General features: G+C 42.5%; 2 protein-coding genes across 3 annotated transcripts; one reads left to right on the plus strand and one right to left on the minus strand.

The window, feature by feature from the left end:
* Positions 1-202: 202 nt before the first annotated feature.
* LOC111974805 (serine/threonine-protein kinase VRK3) lies at positions 203-5,708 on the minus strand. The gene is made up of 15 exons (XM_024002810.2): positions 5,523-5,708; positions 4,910-5,136; positions 4,692-4,835; positions 4,401-4,538; positions 4,122-4,262; positions 3,790-3,845; positions 3,617-3,683; positions 2,534-2,618; positions 1,906-2,008; positions 1,706-1,798; positions 1,489-1,621; positions 1,259-1,379; positions 1,081-1,139; positions 849-985; positions 203-540 (listed from the first exon to the last, which is right to left on the minus strand). The coding sequence occupies exons 2-15, from the start codon at positions 5,133-5,135 to the stop codon at positions 517-519; spliced, it is 1,527 nt and encodes a 508-aa protein (XP_023858578.1). The 5' UTR covers position 5,136; positions 5,523-5,708; the 3' UTR covers positions 203-516.
* A 4,344-nt stretch (positions 5,709-10,052) lies between these two features.
* Positions 10,053-15,689, plus strand: LOC111973840 (adhesion G protein-coupled receptor G3). 2 transcript variants are annotated; one of them, XM_070447310.1, is made up of 11 exons: positions 10,053-10,546; positions 10,781-11,118; positions 12,234-12,377; positions 12,466-12,579; positions 12,656-12,695; positions 12,862-12,953; positions 13,254-13,375; positions 13,845-14,125; positions 14,227-14,296; positions 14,376-14,656; positions 14,968-15,689. In XM_070447310.1, the coding sequence occupies exons 1-11, from the start codon at positions 10,438-10,440 to the stop codon at positions 15,153-15,155; spliced, it is 1,779 nt and encodes a 592-aa protein (XP_070303411.1). In that variant the 5' UTR covers positions 10,053-10,437; the 3' UTR covers positions 15,156-15,689. The 2 variants fall into 2 exon arrangements, with proteins under 2 accessions (XP_070303411.1, XP_023857028.1); XM_024001260.2 differs by having other exon boundaries at positions 10,053-11,118.
* Positions 15,690-17,090: the final 1,401 nt, after the last annotated feature.

The following is a 17,090-nucleotide window of genomic DNA, read 5'->3' on the forward strand; positions in this document are numbered from 1 at the left end:
TGAGCACTCAGGGGTTCACAAGAAGTGTTTCACAATCAACACCAGAAACCCCAAAGAAATGAGCACATACAGATAAACAGTTGAATTAATAAAAGCTCTTTAATAACAAAGTATTATCCTGTGATCAAACAATACAAAAAGTAAAATTCACATCTACAACACCTAACTGGAACAGTGCACATTTTTTGTACTTACAATCATTACCACCCTGACCAAAGGTTCTTTGTTATAAACKGTATTATTTCATAGGTTAAACATTAACTACACACTCACTGCCACAGCGCCAACCACTGCTGACAATAACACAGTACAGCAGTGCTCACTAACCTGGCATAACCAGGAGTTTCTGTGCACTGCACCTCCAGTGAACTTAATGAAACGCACCTTCACACACCCCTCCTTGAGTGCACTCCAACATAATAAAAACACAGCAGGACTCACCACATACAGTCATGAAGTCAGGATTTTAAAAACAGTTGGCTAAAAATCCCATTAGTGAATTTTCATCCCGAWGTATCATCTTCCTCCGATCGCTTTCATCTGAAGAGAGATACAGAAAAACATTCAGACTGGTGTAGAGAAGTAAATKAGTTCAGTAGATAACCTKAACAGGTAGCGGTGTAAGGATGAGTGGTCTAACCAGTTGGAAAGGACATGTTTCTGGTCAAACCTGCTGGGGGGRGGTTAAGGGAAAGTAATGAGTAATGTCAACTAAAAGATGTTGGTCCCCACTTGTTAAGTGGTGGTTGTGGGGTGAGGGAGGTTCCAGGTTTCTGTGGTCATCTGACGGTTTTCTCAACTGGAGCTTGGGGATAGAGTGGAGGTTGTGTGTGTGGGGGTATTCTGACCTGCAGGTCAAGGGGTTGCTCCAGTGACCCTCCCAGCTTCTGCAGAGCTGCACTAAGGCCTGCCCTCAGAGTCCTGTAGTCTGGCTGGTCAGAGTACTGCAGAGCCATCACCTGAGACAGGTAAACCTGCAGCGCACCTGAWACATAGTACACACAGATGCATTATATCCCACGCMCACACAAAACATATTACGCTGCATACAAAAACGAATCACAAGAAAACTGGACTTACTCGAGACTTTCTTCTGTCCGAAGCAGTGATTCARGAGACCTGGAACGTCCTCCATGTACCTGGATCATTACAGTGAAGGGTCAGGTTTGGCYACTCACTCAAGGCTTTACCATTTCATAAATACAGAATAACATTATCATAATGGCTTTGTTGCCATAGTGAGGACCTCAGCTCTCACCTCTCCTTCTCCGTGGCAACGCGGGCTGGTGTGTGTGTGAGGGAGGTCCAGGGCAGTGACCCTGTGTACCAGCGCAGCATGCAGTAGCCCAAAGCCTGCAGGTCACTACGCCGAGACGGACCTAGAGGTACGATCACACACAAACACTTATGGTTGGTAAGAGGCAACTTGTACCTCCTCCACAGTATCTGAAGGACTGCAGATGATTGACAGGCTGTAAGATGACTCACCTGCTCCCTTGTGAGACTCCAGGCTTATAAAATCTATGGCTCCTTCATGTGGTGTTCGGCTGCCCTCACGGTACTCCACATGCCGGCCACCAGGAGAGTACCGGAAAGCATGGCAGTACCCTGAAAGGTATACCTACACACATGCATACAGGAGTAAGAGCATAGTAGAGGGGTCTGGCAGCTACACAAACACACAACTATACAAACGCACTCTAACCTGTGTTTGTTGTACTGGGCTGATGTAGATGTTTTCAGCATGAATGTCTGCGTGAACATACTCATTTTCATGGATGAACTCCAACACATCCAACTGGGAGAGGAGGGAGAAAGGCAAAGTCAAACATGAAGGACATCAGATAGGGAATCCTATTTTGAAGTCATATCAGGGCCTCTATATGAGCCTGATAGAGCACTCACTACTCTGCAGGCCAGCTGAAGGACYGCTTTCTCAGACAGRAGCCCCTCCCCATCATCCATGAAAGACTGAAGAGTTTGGCCCATGCTGGAGAAAATCAAAAACCTGAAACAAAAACAAAAACACAAATCAAATCTTATTTGTCACATGCACCGAATACACGTATTGTAGACCTTACAGTGAAATGCTTACTTACAAGCCTTTAACCAACAATACTTTAAGGTGTTAAGTAAAAAATAGAAAATAAAAATAATTCAACAGCAGCAGTAAAATAAGCGAGGCTACATACAGGTACAGAGTCAATGTGCGGGGGTACCGGTTAGTCGAGGTAATTTGTACATGTAGGTAGAGTTAACACGACCATGCATAGATTATAAACAGAGTGAAAGCAACGTGAAAGAGGGGTCTGGGTAGCCCTTTGATTAGCTGTTCAGAAGTCTTATGGCTTGATGGTAGAAGCTGTTAAGGCTTTTGGACCTCGACTTGGCGCTCCGGTACCACTTGCGTGCGGTAGTAGAGAACAGTCTATGATTACACATTCAAAACACACATACAAAAGCAAAAACACACATATCCCCCATGTGTACAAGCATGCAGCAAACACACATCTCAGTGTACGCACTCACACACCTGTAAGAGTCTGCATGGAGACCAAATCCTACACAGGTAGGAATCCCAAGGAAGTCCATCTTGGCATGCTTTATCCACTTGTCCACTAGGGGGAGACAGCATCACAGCAGTTAGAAAGGCTCATTAGTAACTAACAGAGCCTCTACAATGGGCTTCCACCACCAGTAGTCTAGTCAGTCATATACAAACCAAACAATTCCTTCTACTCTATACCTCAGCTTACACAACTTACATGGCCACCTATAGGTACCCATCTGAGTTGCCCATTCACATGACAATTTGCAGCTTTACATTAATATAAGGATGTTCCTGCCAAGTAGCGCCCTACGGGCAGTGGTGTAAAGTACTTAAGTAAAAATACTTGAAAGTACTACTTAAGTCRTTTTTTGGGGTATCTGCACTTTACTATTCATATTTGACTACTTTTACTTCACTACATTCCTAAAGAAAATTATGAACTTTTTACTCCATACATTTTCTTTGACACCCAAAAGCACTCATTACATTTTGAATGCTTAGCAGGACAGGAAAATGGTCTAATTCACACACTTATCAGGTTGAACATCCCTAGTCATCCCTACTGCCTCTGATCTGGCGGACTCACTAAAACACTGCTTCGTTTGTAAATGATGTCTGAGTGTTGGAGCATGCCCCTGGTTATCCGTAATATAAATGACCGTCTGGTTTGCTTAATGAAAGGAATTAGAAATTATTCATACTTTAATTTTTGATAGTTAAGTATATTTAAAACCAAATACTTTTAGACTTTTACTGGGTGACTTTCACTTGAGTCATTTTCTATTAAGGTATTTTTACTGAAGTATGACAATTGGGTACTTTTTCCACCACTGCCTATGGGGTAAACATCAGTGATCTGCAAGCCCTCTCTKTGACCTGCTTATGAAAGGATATTGTAACAATCTTGGCTTTGTATTCTTTAGAGCTTCTGTCAAATGTGTTACTGTAYGGCCAGACCTACTTAAATGCGTAGATAGCTATGGTAAGAGGATGGGTAATGCAGTCAAGGGGTCCGTTTAGAGCTGAGGGCTGGCCAGGTATACGAAGGCAGATCTTGATACTCACCRGATGAGGGCTTKGCAGCTCTCTGGAGGAAGTTCTGCTCATTAAACATCTTCCCGTCCTTAGCCCCCTGCAGAAGAACAGACATCAGTATTCACCACATAACACACAAAGCAACACTGTAGCCAACATAATCATTCTATATTAGAGAACACAGTCTGTGCAGTTACACTCACTAGTTTGAGGATGTGCTTGCAGTCACTGGAATTGGCACCTGGCCCATTCTGCCGGACTGGGGAGAGATTGAATACAAAAACAAAAAAAAGTGTCTGATTAAATCACCCTGGTCCATGTTTGACACTCCATCCTGTGTGAAAGTATTCTTCAATCCTGGTCCTCGGGGTCCCACAGGGTGTTGCAGATGTTTGTTCCAGCCCAGTACTAACACACCTGAATCAGTGAATAGTCAACTAATCATCAAGATTTGTTGGTGCTAGCCTGGAACAAGAGCCTGTACACCTTGAGGGTACCCTGGACCAGAACTGAAGAGTGCAGTGTAACCTCTCACCTCCATAGAACATCTCTGCATCGCTCTGACTCAACAGTTTCACAAGCCTCCATTTCCTGCCAGTTGTGTCACAAAGCTCCTCCCCTTCCTGCAGTGGCTCCACAGCACATGCTCGCTTGGCCTTCTTCGCCTTCCCCTTGGCTACACACACACACAGGAACGCAGGAACACAGGAACGCACACATACGAGGGAGGGAAAAAAAGGACACAAACCATGAGGACAGGCTGTTGGTAGTCATGTGTTTTTATTAGTTGTAAGTGGCTGTAGTTTAGACTCACCTGTGGAGGGGGACCTGGGGAGAGGTGAAGAGCCAAGTGAGGAGGCCAGCTCCACAGACGGTTCATTTTTTATCTGTTCCACTTTTGGGGTGACAGCACGTCGTTTCCGTGGAGACATCACAGATTTGTGGCTTTGATCTGCCGATAGGGAGGACACACGTTTTCCATATATATATATATTTTTAAAAAGCATCAATGTGACAATTACATTTCCAAAGCCCGACAATGTCTACGATCATTACCTTTCCTTCATTACCACTGATGATAATCATACTGCCCCCGTCCCCTTACCTGTAGTACGTGTCGGGGAGGCAGTGACAGGAGGACTGGCTATACTACTAGGAGTTTCATCGTTCCGGGCCACGGGGACTGAGTTGCGGGTCCTACGCAGTGGGGGGCGGGTCGACACTGAACTGGGGGTCGCACAGACGAGACCTGTAAACAAACGAGAGATGTGACAAGAGCATCTTTTCATCTCCAGAAAAAGAACCCCCCTCCCAGCCCATTACCTTCTGTGTCCCAGCCAGTCAGTTGTCCTGTGCTTGGAGTAGGACTGCTTGCATTAGCAGTCATGGTTACACCATCAGTGACATGAAGCAGAGAGACTCCAGAGGAAGCAGCCTCCACAGGTCCAGAGGGGTCCACAACACACTGCAACTTGTCCCCACAGGAGGGGCAGAACCGGAATCCAGGCTGTAGTTTGGTGCCACACTGGGGGCAGAAGTGGAAAAGCATCCTGGAAACACAGAACGATGTCTAATTAGATGTTCTAGCTATAGCTAGATATTGTACACCTTTCCTCTTTGACTTTATTTGGTCTGATCTTGCCGAAAAACACAAGTTTACATTCTTTACCATACACATATACATAGAAAACCAAGCTAAATGCTCACGCTAAACCTAGCTAAATGCTCACGCTAAACCTAGCTACATGCTCACGCTAAACCTAGCTACATGCTCACGCTAAACCTAGCTACATGCTCACGCTAAACCTAGCTACATGCTCACGCTAGTTATCTCAACGGTGTTATTAGCAAAGCAAGTTTAGACAGCTGCCATCTATCTCCTATCGCTAGCTAGCGAAATAAATTGGTCTAGCTTCAGCTTGTTCTGCTCTGGTACCTTGTTCTTTGCAATCACGGGGACCTAAATTTGTCAATAAAGATACATCCACCGGTTTCTTATTTCTAGCACATTGCAGAGCTGGAGATCCAGGGAGAGAGATTAAAACATTTAAAAAACGAAGTTACTGTGTGAGCCAGTAGACAAAAGAAAAGTGGTGGAGACCGGAAGCGGGTATATAATCATTAGCAAAACAGTTGCGTTTTGCAACAAAACATGAAGGTCCCWCCCCGTTTCGTTACGTTTGCCTCCAGAAACGGTCATGCATGTACATGTATTTACCTGGAGTGCCTGAGGGTGGCGCTGTTAGTAATTACTACGTGTGATCATCTGTACTTGCACTTGACTCATGAAATCAGATTTTTTTATTTATTTTTTATTTTTATGTAACTAGGCAAGTCAGTTAAGAATAAATTCTTATTTACAATGACGACCTACCGGGAACAGTGGGTTAACCGCCTTGTTCGGGGGAAGAACGACATATTTTCACCTTGTCAGCTAAGGGATTCGATCCAGCAACCTTTCGGTTACTAGTCCAACGCTCTTGGTTACCTGCAGCCCCAGATGAACGTTGTTCTTTTACCCGCCTCAGTGTGCTAATATATTACATGTTGTCAGTAGTTAAAAAGTAATACAAAGGAAAGCTCAACATTACAAAACATGGAACAAATGACACCACCAACTACTCTGAACCTAGAGGAAAATCTAGCTGAAACTTGGGTGTGTGGATCCATAAATTAAACCTTTATATCACAGCTATATCATCATATCTGCTGCTTAAATAGCACACACAACTACCTCATCCCCATATTGTTACTTAYCCTCTTGCTCTTTTGCACCCCAGTATCTCTACTTGCACATCTATCACTCCAGTGTTAATGCTAAATTGTAATTATTTCGCCTCCATGGCCTATTTATTGCATTACCTCCCTACTCTTCTACATTTGCACACACTGTACATCGATTTTTCTATTGTGTTATTGACTGTTCGTTTGTTTATGTGTAACTCTGTGTTGTTTTTGTCGCACTGCTTTGTTTTATCTTGGCCAGGTCGCAGTTGTAAATGTCAACTTGTTCTCAACTGGCCTACCTGGTCAAATAAATGTGAAATAAAAATAAATAAAATAAAAAGCTAGTGGCATCTCAGAGAAATCCGAAAAAGTGAAGTGTGCCACAATCCTGCACGTAGCCGGAAATACTTTTGATTTTGACGATGATGTAGATGACTTGGATGTATTACAGTAGCTTTTCCGAACGTACTGTGAGACAAATCGTACGTACCCGAGGCATATCTTGTAATGTACTGTTCGTGAGAGACTTGAAAACGCTGAAAGTGAGTGCCGATTCCGTGCAAAAATCCAACTGCAAGGTAGTGACGTATTCTGGCCACCAGCTAGAGCCAAAAGGCAAGAAACTCCAATGTCAATACAAAGACAGTGTTCGAACTGGAATTTCAAGTGACATAAGATGCACCTGCAACACTTGGAAGATCAGCTTGTCTGCAAATGGGTTAATAAAGAGAATATTCAAGCTTGAACAAAGGACAGAGACTGACATTTGGAGTTTATATGAAGATTTATTCACAGGACTTGGATGTGTTGCAGGAGTTCATCACATACAAATAGACCCAGAAGTAACACCAGTGGTTCCCTCACCCAGAAAAGTGCATGTAGCACTAAAACAAAAACTTGAAAAGGAACTGAACCGCATGGAAAACATGGATGTCATCGTCAGGCAAACTGAGCTTACTGAATGGGTAAACAGCTTGGTGACAATCGTGAAGCCAAACAAAATATGGGTATGCATTGACCCACAGGATCTCAACAAAGCCATCAAGAGAGTACATTATCCTTTAYGTACCATTGATGAGGTAGTTGCTGAAATGCCTAAAGCCAAGGTATTTTCAGTAGTTGATGCAAACCAAGGATTCTGGCAAATCCAACTGGATGAAGAGAGCTCCTGACTCTTCACGTTCAATACGCCGTTCGGGACGTATTAATTAATTCAAGATACTGCCGTTCGGAATTGCGTCCGCTCCAGAGGTGTCCCAGAGGTGCCTCGCACAGCATTTGGAAGGTCTGGAAGGTGTCATAAACATCATGGATGACATTCTTGTCTGGTGTGATGACACAGAGCAGCACGGCCGGAGACAGACAGCTACTGGACAGCGAGAGAAGCATCAACTTGAAACTGAATAAGGACAAGTGCAAAATCAGAATGACAGAAATTCACTACATTGCATGTGTTAAGCAAAGAAGGCCTGAAACCAGACTCCGAAAAGGTCAGACCAATACAATAAATGCCAGAGAACAAAAGCAGCTCTTCAGAGGTTCATGGGAATGTTGCAGTATCTCAAAGTTCATGCCAAATCTCTCAGAATGTGCAGTCTGCAACACACACAAAAACAACAACCAAAAGAGAGCCACTCATGTCATCCAATCCCAGAGAGAGCTTGTGCAAAAGTTGTAGTGGACCTCTTCCATTACAACGACACAGAATATCTACTATGTGTGGATTACTACTCTAAATCCCCTGAAATCTCCAAGCTCAGTGGGACAACAAGTAAACATCATTACAGCACTAAAGTCAATATTCGCAAGGCATGGGTTGCCTGATGTTTTGTGTTCCGAGAATGGAAGACAGTTGGTGATTCCAGAAATGTCAGAGTTCTTTACCAGCTGGGAGTTCAAACATGTCACGTCGAGCCCTAGATTTCCACAGTCAAACGGCCAAGCTGAGAGAGCAGTTCAGACTGTGAAGAACCTGTTGAAAAAAGCACGAGACAGCAACAGAGATCCTTACATAGCTCTCCTTGAGTATAGAAACACACCCCTGGATGGAGTAGGTCTCTCACTTGCATAACAACTAATGGGAATAGAATAGAATAGAACTAATAGAAGGCTGAAGACAAAGATTCCGACATCAAAGAGATTGTTAAAGCCAGACCTCTATCTAGTGAGAGAAAGAGAACTGCAGGTTTTCAGTGAATTTATGTCAATCACGAGGATCAATTGAATCCTGCGGTGCAGGAAAATTCTCTGTGACATTAGCGATCAAATTAAGATATTATACCTGTAGTTGAAATAATTKAAGTTATGTTGACCTCTGACCTGTCCACAACATTATTTACACAAAAAACAAATGGTTCTAAGGGTTCCACTATGGCTACAACCCTTTTTGGGGCTATAAACAACCTTTATGGTTATTTATGGAGAATGGTTCTATAAATCCTTCCTCAACCTCAAAGGTTCTTTGTAGATACTTTTGAAGACCCATACAGGTTTGTTTTTAATTCTGGTTAGCCATATTATATTGTAAAAATTCCATAACTTTTATTACTGTGTTAATTGATAAGTTGAATCAGGTGTGCTAAATCTGGAACTGCTGGGGGGGGGGGGGGGGGGGGGGGGGGGGGGGGGGGGTCGCTGAGGAGCGACTTGAGAACCACTGACTTAAGTCAACCTTTCTCAATTGACAGAAGGCCATACGCAAGTCTTTCACAAGASACGGTCACTGGTCATATACTGTATAATGGCATAACACAACACATTAGATAAACTGGAATGACACTCAGTCATGTTTGCACAAAAAGAGCTGTGAGGAAACCACGCCCCAAAATATTCAAATGAGCCGCAGYCCCCGGACAATCTAATTATCACTAAAAGAGCAAAGAACCCCTTTGTGAACTGAAAGAACCATTGAAAAGCTAAAATGGTTCTTGGAGTTATGGTTCAACATAGAACCATCACCATTCCCAAATAACCCTTGAGGAACCCTCTTTTCTTAGTGTGCAAGTGAATCTATAGTCCACAAGATGCTGCAGGCTACCTGGAGAAACACAACAATTATTGACAAATGTGTTGGCTATAGGCCGTGGCAAGCCRGGTATAATTATTATTTTTTAATCTRCTGTTGTGCCCTTGAGCACCTGCTCACCATCCAGGGGCACTGCACAGTGGCTGACCCTGTGCCTCTCAACATGAGCCATGCTTTTCGAGTGTTCAGGAGTGATTAAGTTCTACTTTATACACATGCAGACAGGCACAGACAAACACACACTAATTTGCATGCATTATTAGAAAACAGAAACCAACCCCCTGCTTTATGAATATGCATTTGAAAACATGGATGACAGGTTGAAATAAACTCCAAAGGGTTAGATTTAGGCTACCTAGAAACAACTGAACAGAAACATCCAGAAGCGAGACATAGCAGATACAAACACCAATGGAAAGACCTGAGGTCGAGGATTAATACCTCACCAGGACAGTTGCTTGAGAAACAATGTGGGTGCGTTTCGGACATGTTTTCCTCCTCACTTGGACTGCGATGAATGTCAGAGTTCAAAGCTTCAATTGTCAGAGTGAGTACTTCATCTGCACCAACAGAATTACAGCTACAAAACACAATTACAACTGTACAGTCCACATCATCATTACATCCATGCTACAATCCTCACATCTAAACTGTCATACAGGTGAGACCTTCCAGCTCTTATTTAAAAAATATTTAATCATAAATGATTGCGTCTCTTTGAGCTGCGCAATCATTATCATTACTGTATTAATTGATCTACTACAATACTGTAGAACTGTGCTTATACAGTATAGTCCTGTTTACACCTGACTACTTTTTAGACAAATAAAATGCCTGTTCAGTGGTGTGTTGAAACCTTCTCTAAAGGTTAGGTCAGCACTTTAAAAAAAATATATCTTAATTTACGCTTGCAGAGACACAAAAAAGCCATAGCTGACGCTCTTACAAGGTGGCATATTCCAATTGTCTGAAAAGGATATGATTGTATCAAAACAACATCTTTCTTTTGTTTACATGGTGATTTGTGATTTTTTTTCTTTGTTTCTTTTTCCTAGTACAAAGGTGCTGTGAGTTCCATAACAGTAAAATATACAACTGTATGACAGAAAATAAGATGATATGTCAAATGGTATGTTCATATCTTCTATGCAACTGCAAAATTATACTTCTGGAACAGGATATTTGCAAATATAACKGCGATTTTACAGGTAGGTGGATCTAGCATTCAAACACTTTGGTTTGGTGCGTGGATTTTATGGTATAAAATGAAGGACGATTACAGCCATGTATAAAGTTTGGCTAAGGTAAATGCAGTTGATACTGTTAAATGTTAAACTCTGATCCTATCAATTCCAACACACCAGGGGAACTTTATGAAGCAACCATGCTGTTTAGAAGCCTCAGTCCGTTACATATGCATCTTCACTCTTTCTATTTTTTAGAGAAATGCTGTTCTTCMACTACCACGACAACAGCCACTACTATTACCACCACCTCCATAGAAACTACCCCTAAAACTAAAACTACTGCTGCTACTCTTTCTTCAACTATTGAAACAACTCCTGTACCCTTGACCACTCCTTCCTCTCCCCCCATTACCTCACCCAGCTCTACTACACCTTCTCCAATCCCTTCCACCAACACCTTTACAACTCCTGTCCTTACCACTACCACAACTCTCACTACTTCAGCTACGTCTCCTGATCAGGGAGTCAGTCTTGCTGTGGAGATTAATCTGACAGACTACACTGGGATGAAAGTCTATGCATCTGCAACCAAGGTGAGTATAATCAGGTCTGCCCTACACTTTTAGAAAAAAAATGGTTATCTACAACCTAAAGTGTTCTTTGGCTGTCCCCATAGGCAGGGCCGGATTAAGAAATCATAGGCCCCGGCGCTTTAGTTTTTTTAATGTATTTATTTATATATATATWTTTTAAATAGGGCCCCCACACTTCCTGGCACACCATCATTCTCTGTAAACATGATGGGTTTGTCACTGGTACAGTAAATACACACACTGAACAAAAATATAAATGCAACATGTAGTGTTGGTCCCATGTTTCATGAGCTGAAATATAAGATCCCAGACATTTTCCATACACACAAGCTTATTTCTCTAAAATGTTGTGCACATTTGTTTACATCCCTGTTAGTGAGCATTTCTCCTTTTCCAAGATAATCCATCCACCCGAGGTGTGGAATATGAAGAAGCTGATTAAACAGCATGTTCATTATACAGATGCGCCTTGTTCTGGGGACAATAAAAGGCCACTCTAAGATGTCTCAAGTTGAGGGAGTGTGTAATTGGCATGCTGACTGCAAGAATGTCCACCAGAGCTGTTGCCAGAGAATTTAATGTTCCTTTCTCTACTGCCTCAACGTCGTTTTAGAGAATTTGGCAGTACGTCCAACCGGCCTCACAACTACTTTTTCTTGCCACTGTGTGTGTGTGTGTGTATATTATATATATATATAATGTAAATGTTATTATTTTTGTTTCCTCCGGTCCCCCACGGGCCTGGGCCCTAGCAAAKAACCCTTTTGAGTATACATACAGCATATCAGATATACGCAACCTCTACCTTCCAATACATATCAGCACCAAACGACTGTCAACTCCAACCAAATCCAACGATCCACGGATATCAATACAAAAATCCTCTCAATTATATACTATAACAAGAACATCTCACCACAGAATTCATCTGTACATCTCAAACAAATCACATAATACATTTACAACTACTCACTCTTCATGAAGAATTCCTCAATAAATATTTGTGTGTAAGTAATATACAGACCTATRTAGGAGATGGAGTTGTCACTGGTACAGTAAGTGCATTAGTGTACATGTAAGTATCAGTATGAGGGTGTTTATGCATCTCTCCCTAGATCTCATTGAACATCGCAGAGATTTTGAACCCTGAACTCGAGGTGAACCTGCCCCCTGACCTTCTCTCAGGGCTAAAGCATAGACACGCCCCTGACATGGTTAAGTTCATCTTCTCTGTGTCTAAAACCCCACCAACAAATTGGGTGAGTTACCATGCACTCCCAAGTTGCACATCACATGGCTAAAACATCTCAATCTTTTGTCAGGAATAATGTCTGTGTCTGTGTGTAGACTGTAGACGGACAACTTGGTAAGATTCTCTTTGGTATTGAAGTTGAGAACATAAYCATCTCTCACCTGTCAACACCATTCAACATCAACTTCAAACACAAATCTGACCTCCAGGTAACTACCGTCAAAATCAACTTACCAGTGGTAAGATTTAAACAAGCTGCTTACACTGTCATTTTCTTTTCTTCAGGAAAAAGAGAATACAACGTGTGTCTACCACAACCAGAGTCGTAAATATGGACTGCATATCTTTCAAATAATGGGCAATTTTGTATCAAATCAATATATATGGGCTAATGCTTCGATTTGATACAGCATGATATAAAGCAGAATGACTTATTCAAGAATGGCTAGGTTGATCTGTTGTATACGAACGTCTGTTTCTTACTGTTGAAGGAGATGAATGGGTCACTGATGGCTGCCACACCCTGAGGCTCACTAACCAGACCATCTGTAGCTGTGACCACTTCTCCTTTTTTGCCCTCATGGTGAGATGATCCTACTTTTCATATTACTTTCCAGATTGTATCTTACTGTTTGCCATTTCCTTTCCATCTATTCATGGRCAACATTTGCATATTTCCAGACTCAAAAAGTCAGCTCCGGTTACCATAGTGCTATGCTGCCCCTGARAGGAAGTCAATGCATTGAGATTGTGTTACAATATCCATATTCGCTTCTTGTTTAGTACACACGGCCAAAATAATATACAAATGGTATGCAGATAGTCTTAGGGTACTCAAATCCTTATAAATGTTATCTGCAGCATGATGTCACTGCTCCCACAGATCCCTGATGTGAAACTGAGTGAGGTCCATGCCAGGACGCTGAKCGTGCTCACCTGTGTGGGCGGAGCCATCTCTGTGTTCTTCTGCACCATCACCTTACTGACACACTGTCTTCAGCATTCGTGAGTGACACCTCTCAAGCAAACACACACTTTTTAAATACTTTAATTGAACCCACAAATCACATTACAGTCGAGAAGGATTCAAACATCTAATAGGTCATGGATACAGTATATGGACACTTATGGGTACAGAAAGCACATTCTTCTGCCCGTGACAGCTGACATAGAGCAGAACCTCGCTAGCTGCTTTGCCTTTGTCCTACGCAGGTCTGCAATCTGAAGCCCACATACTGTCAGCCTATGTACATAGCAGAGGCTCCCAAATATCAGCACTACAAGTCAAAAGAGCAACTGTATACAAGAAAACATCAAACCAGCCTCCTCTGACAAGAGTGTTTGTGAATAAGCACTAATGGTGGTACTGTCTGTCTCACCTCACTAGCTATCAGGTCAATCAGGCGGTCATGTCTAGCTATGTATAAATCCTTGTATGAACGGTAACCAACCACACACACAATCTCTCTTTCAGACGGAAATCTACTGACCATGCCATGCTGGTTCATCTCCAGTTGGTGGCATCTCTGTTGTTACTCAACCTGCTGCTCTTGACCAGTGTGGGTTTGGCCTTTGTGGGCCCTGCATCTATGGCCCCTGGCCTGTGTCCTGCCGTGGCCGCCCTGCTGCACTACTCACTGCTCTGCTSCTTCACCTGGATGGGCCTGGAGGCTCTGCATCTGTACAGGCTGCTGGTCCTGGTCTACAACACCTACATGAGACACTACCTGCTGAAGCTGAGCCTGCTGGGCTGGGGTAAGAACAGCACTGTCAAAACAGATACCACAGTTAAACAGTCAACATGTACAGACTAGCAGTAAACTGAAAATCAAAAGTCTCAATCTGTCTCCTCTCAGGTGTTCCTGCTTTGGTTKTATCCATAGTCGCTGCTGTCAGTACAGATTTCTATGGGCTGAATAACRGAATGTGAGTTTATTAACAAAACACATCATATTGGTGCATTGCATACCAGCCCTTAGAAGGACTTTCTCCCTCTGATACACAGGTGCTGGATCAAAGACTCTGGTGTGCAGTACGGCTCTGTTGTGGCTTACCTGATAGTGGTCCTGCTCTTCAATAGCACCATCTTCATCATCGTCATCACAACAATGCTCAAGCTGCGCTCTATCACATCGCCGCAGGGGAAGAGGCGGAGCCGCAACATCACCTGCAGCGTTCTGGGGCTGACCTGCATCCTGGGCCTCACCTGGGGGGTGGGCTTCTTCTCCATGGGCTACACCAACTATGCAATCCTCTACATCTTTACCATCCTCAACTCACTGCAGGGTAAACTCTCATCCTTATCGGAGGGAGCCAACGACATAGAAAATAAAGTATCTTTCCATAAGAGTGAGAAAACAAGCAAGTAACATAGGGGTGAAAGATATCCCGTACATAAAATCTAAATAATGCTTATTCAGGAACATCGCAATTTTACATTTCTAACACTGCAGATAGCAATAATGTATTGCTGAGCTCCACAGACAAGTATGGCTGTTCTACACAGTATATTTCTTTCTGAACATTTAGCAATGTTGCGCTCTCCGGATACACCTCCGCTCTGCTAGTTTATGACACTGCTTCCTGTTTTCCCACAGGGTTCTTCCTGTTCGTATGGCTCTGTGTTAAGCGACTGCGGGGGGCAGAGCAGAGTTCCATGACAACTGGACAGACCTCAAGCACCCACATTCTCTCTGTTGGAAGCGAGGTCTGGCYCGCTTCTGGAAGAACGAGGCAGTCAGTGCCTCAAGAGGGAGCAATTGCTGACAATACATCTAAGTTCTGACCAAAAGCTCACTTTAGTTTGTGATGCTTTAGCTCACTGAGATGAAAGGAAATCTACAAATGGAAATGAAGTACCATGAAGGAATTGTTTTGCTTCGGTCCCATACAGTACATCACATAGTTAAATAAATAAATGTTAAAGCAGATAATCCTTAAGAAAGAACGTGTTGTACTCCTATCGTTTAATTTCTTCCGGTTAAAATGAGATTTGCTGTTTTATATGCCATGATGTATGCACCTTTCACCTAAAGCATTCTATTATTATTATGGGATGGAAAGGGGGGTTGGAACTGTTCTCAGAGATGAAATGAAAGTATGAATTGTAATGATTGTACACTAATTCTGTAATAAATATACATATACAGTACCAGTCAAAAGTTGACACACCTACTTTATTAAMCAAATYAAAATATATTTTACATTTGAGATCTTCAAAGTAGCCAACRTTTGCCTTGACAGCTTTGCACTCCTGGCATTCTCTCAACCAGCTTCATGAGGTAGTCACCTGAAATGCATTTACATTAACAGGTGTCCCTTGTTAAAAGTTAATTTGTGTAATTTCTTTGCTTCAAAATACATTTGAGCCAATCAGTTATGTTGTGACAAGGTCAGGGTGGTATACAGAAGATAGCCCTATTTGGTAAAAGACCAAGCCCATATTATGGCAAGAACAGCTCAAATAAGCAAAGAGAAACAACAGTCCATCATTACTTTAAGACATGGTCAGTCAATCCAGAAAATGTCATGAACTTTGAAAGTTTCTTCAAGTGCAGTTTCAAAAACTATGACGAAACTGGCTCTCATGAGGACCACCACAGGAAAGGAAGACCCAGAGTAACCTCTGCTGCATAGGATAAGTTCACTAGAGTTACCAGCCTCAGACTGGTAAGATTGTTGTTGTTGCACTGCTTTGCTTTATCTTAGCCAGGTCACAGTTGTAAATGAGAACTTGTTCTCAACTGGCCTATCTGGTTAAATAAAGGTGAAATAAAAATKTTAAAAAGACATTGCAACCCAAACAAATGCTTCACAGAGTTCAAGTAAACAAGACACATCTCAACATCAACTTTGTGAATCAGGCCTTCATGGTCATATTGCTGCAAATAAAACACTGCTAAAAGGACACCAATAATAAGAAGAGAATTGCTTGGGCCAAGACATAGGCGCAATGGAAATTAGACCGGTTGAAATCTGTCCTTTGGTCTGATGAGTCCAAATTTGAGATTTTTGGTTCCAACTGCCATGTCTTTGTGAGCTGCAGAGCAGGTGAACGGATTATCTCTGCATGTGTAGTTCCCACAGTGAAGCATGGAGGAAGTGGTGTGATGGTGCTTTGCTGGTGACACTGTCAGTGATTTATTTAGAATTCAAGGCACACAACCAGCATGGCTACCACAGCATTCTGCAGCGATACGCCATCCCATCTGGTTTGCGCTTAGTGGGACTATCATTTGTTTTTCAACAGGACAACGTAAAACACCTCCAGGCTGTGTTAGGGCTATTTGACCAAGAAGGAGAGTGATGGAGTGCTGCATCAGATCACCTAGCCTCCACAATCACCTGATCTCAACCCAATTGAGATGTTTTGGGATGAGTTGGACCGCAGAGTGAAAAAAAAAGCAGCCAACAAGTGCACAGCATATGTGGGAACTCCTTCAAGACTGTTGGAAAAGCATTCCAGGTGAAGCTGGTTGTGAGAATGCCAAGAGTGTGCAAAGCTGTCAAAGGCAAAGGGTGGCTACTTCGAAGAATCTCAAATATATTTTGATTTGTTTGACACTTTTTTGGTTACTACATGATTCCATATGTGTTATTTCATAGTTTTGACGTCTTCACTATTATTCTACAATGTAGAAAATAGTAAAAATAAAGAAAATCCCTTGAATTAGTAGGTGTAGCCAAACTTTTGACTGGTACTGTATAATAATAAACAAAC

Source organism: Salvelinus sp. IW2-2015, linkage group LG15 (genome assembly GCF_002910315.2).
Source record: "Salvelinus sp. IW2-2015 linkage group LG15, ASM291031v2, whole genome shotgun sequence".
In the NCBI taxonomy this organism is placed as follows: domain Eukaryota; kingdom Metazoa; phylum Chordata; class Actinopteri; order Salmoniformes; family Salmonidae; genus Salvelinus; species Salvelinus sp. IW2-2015.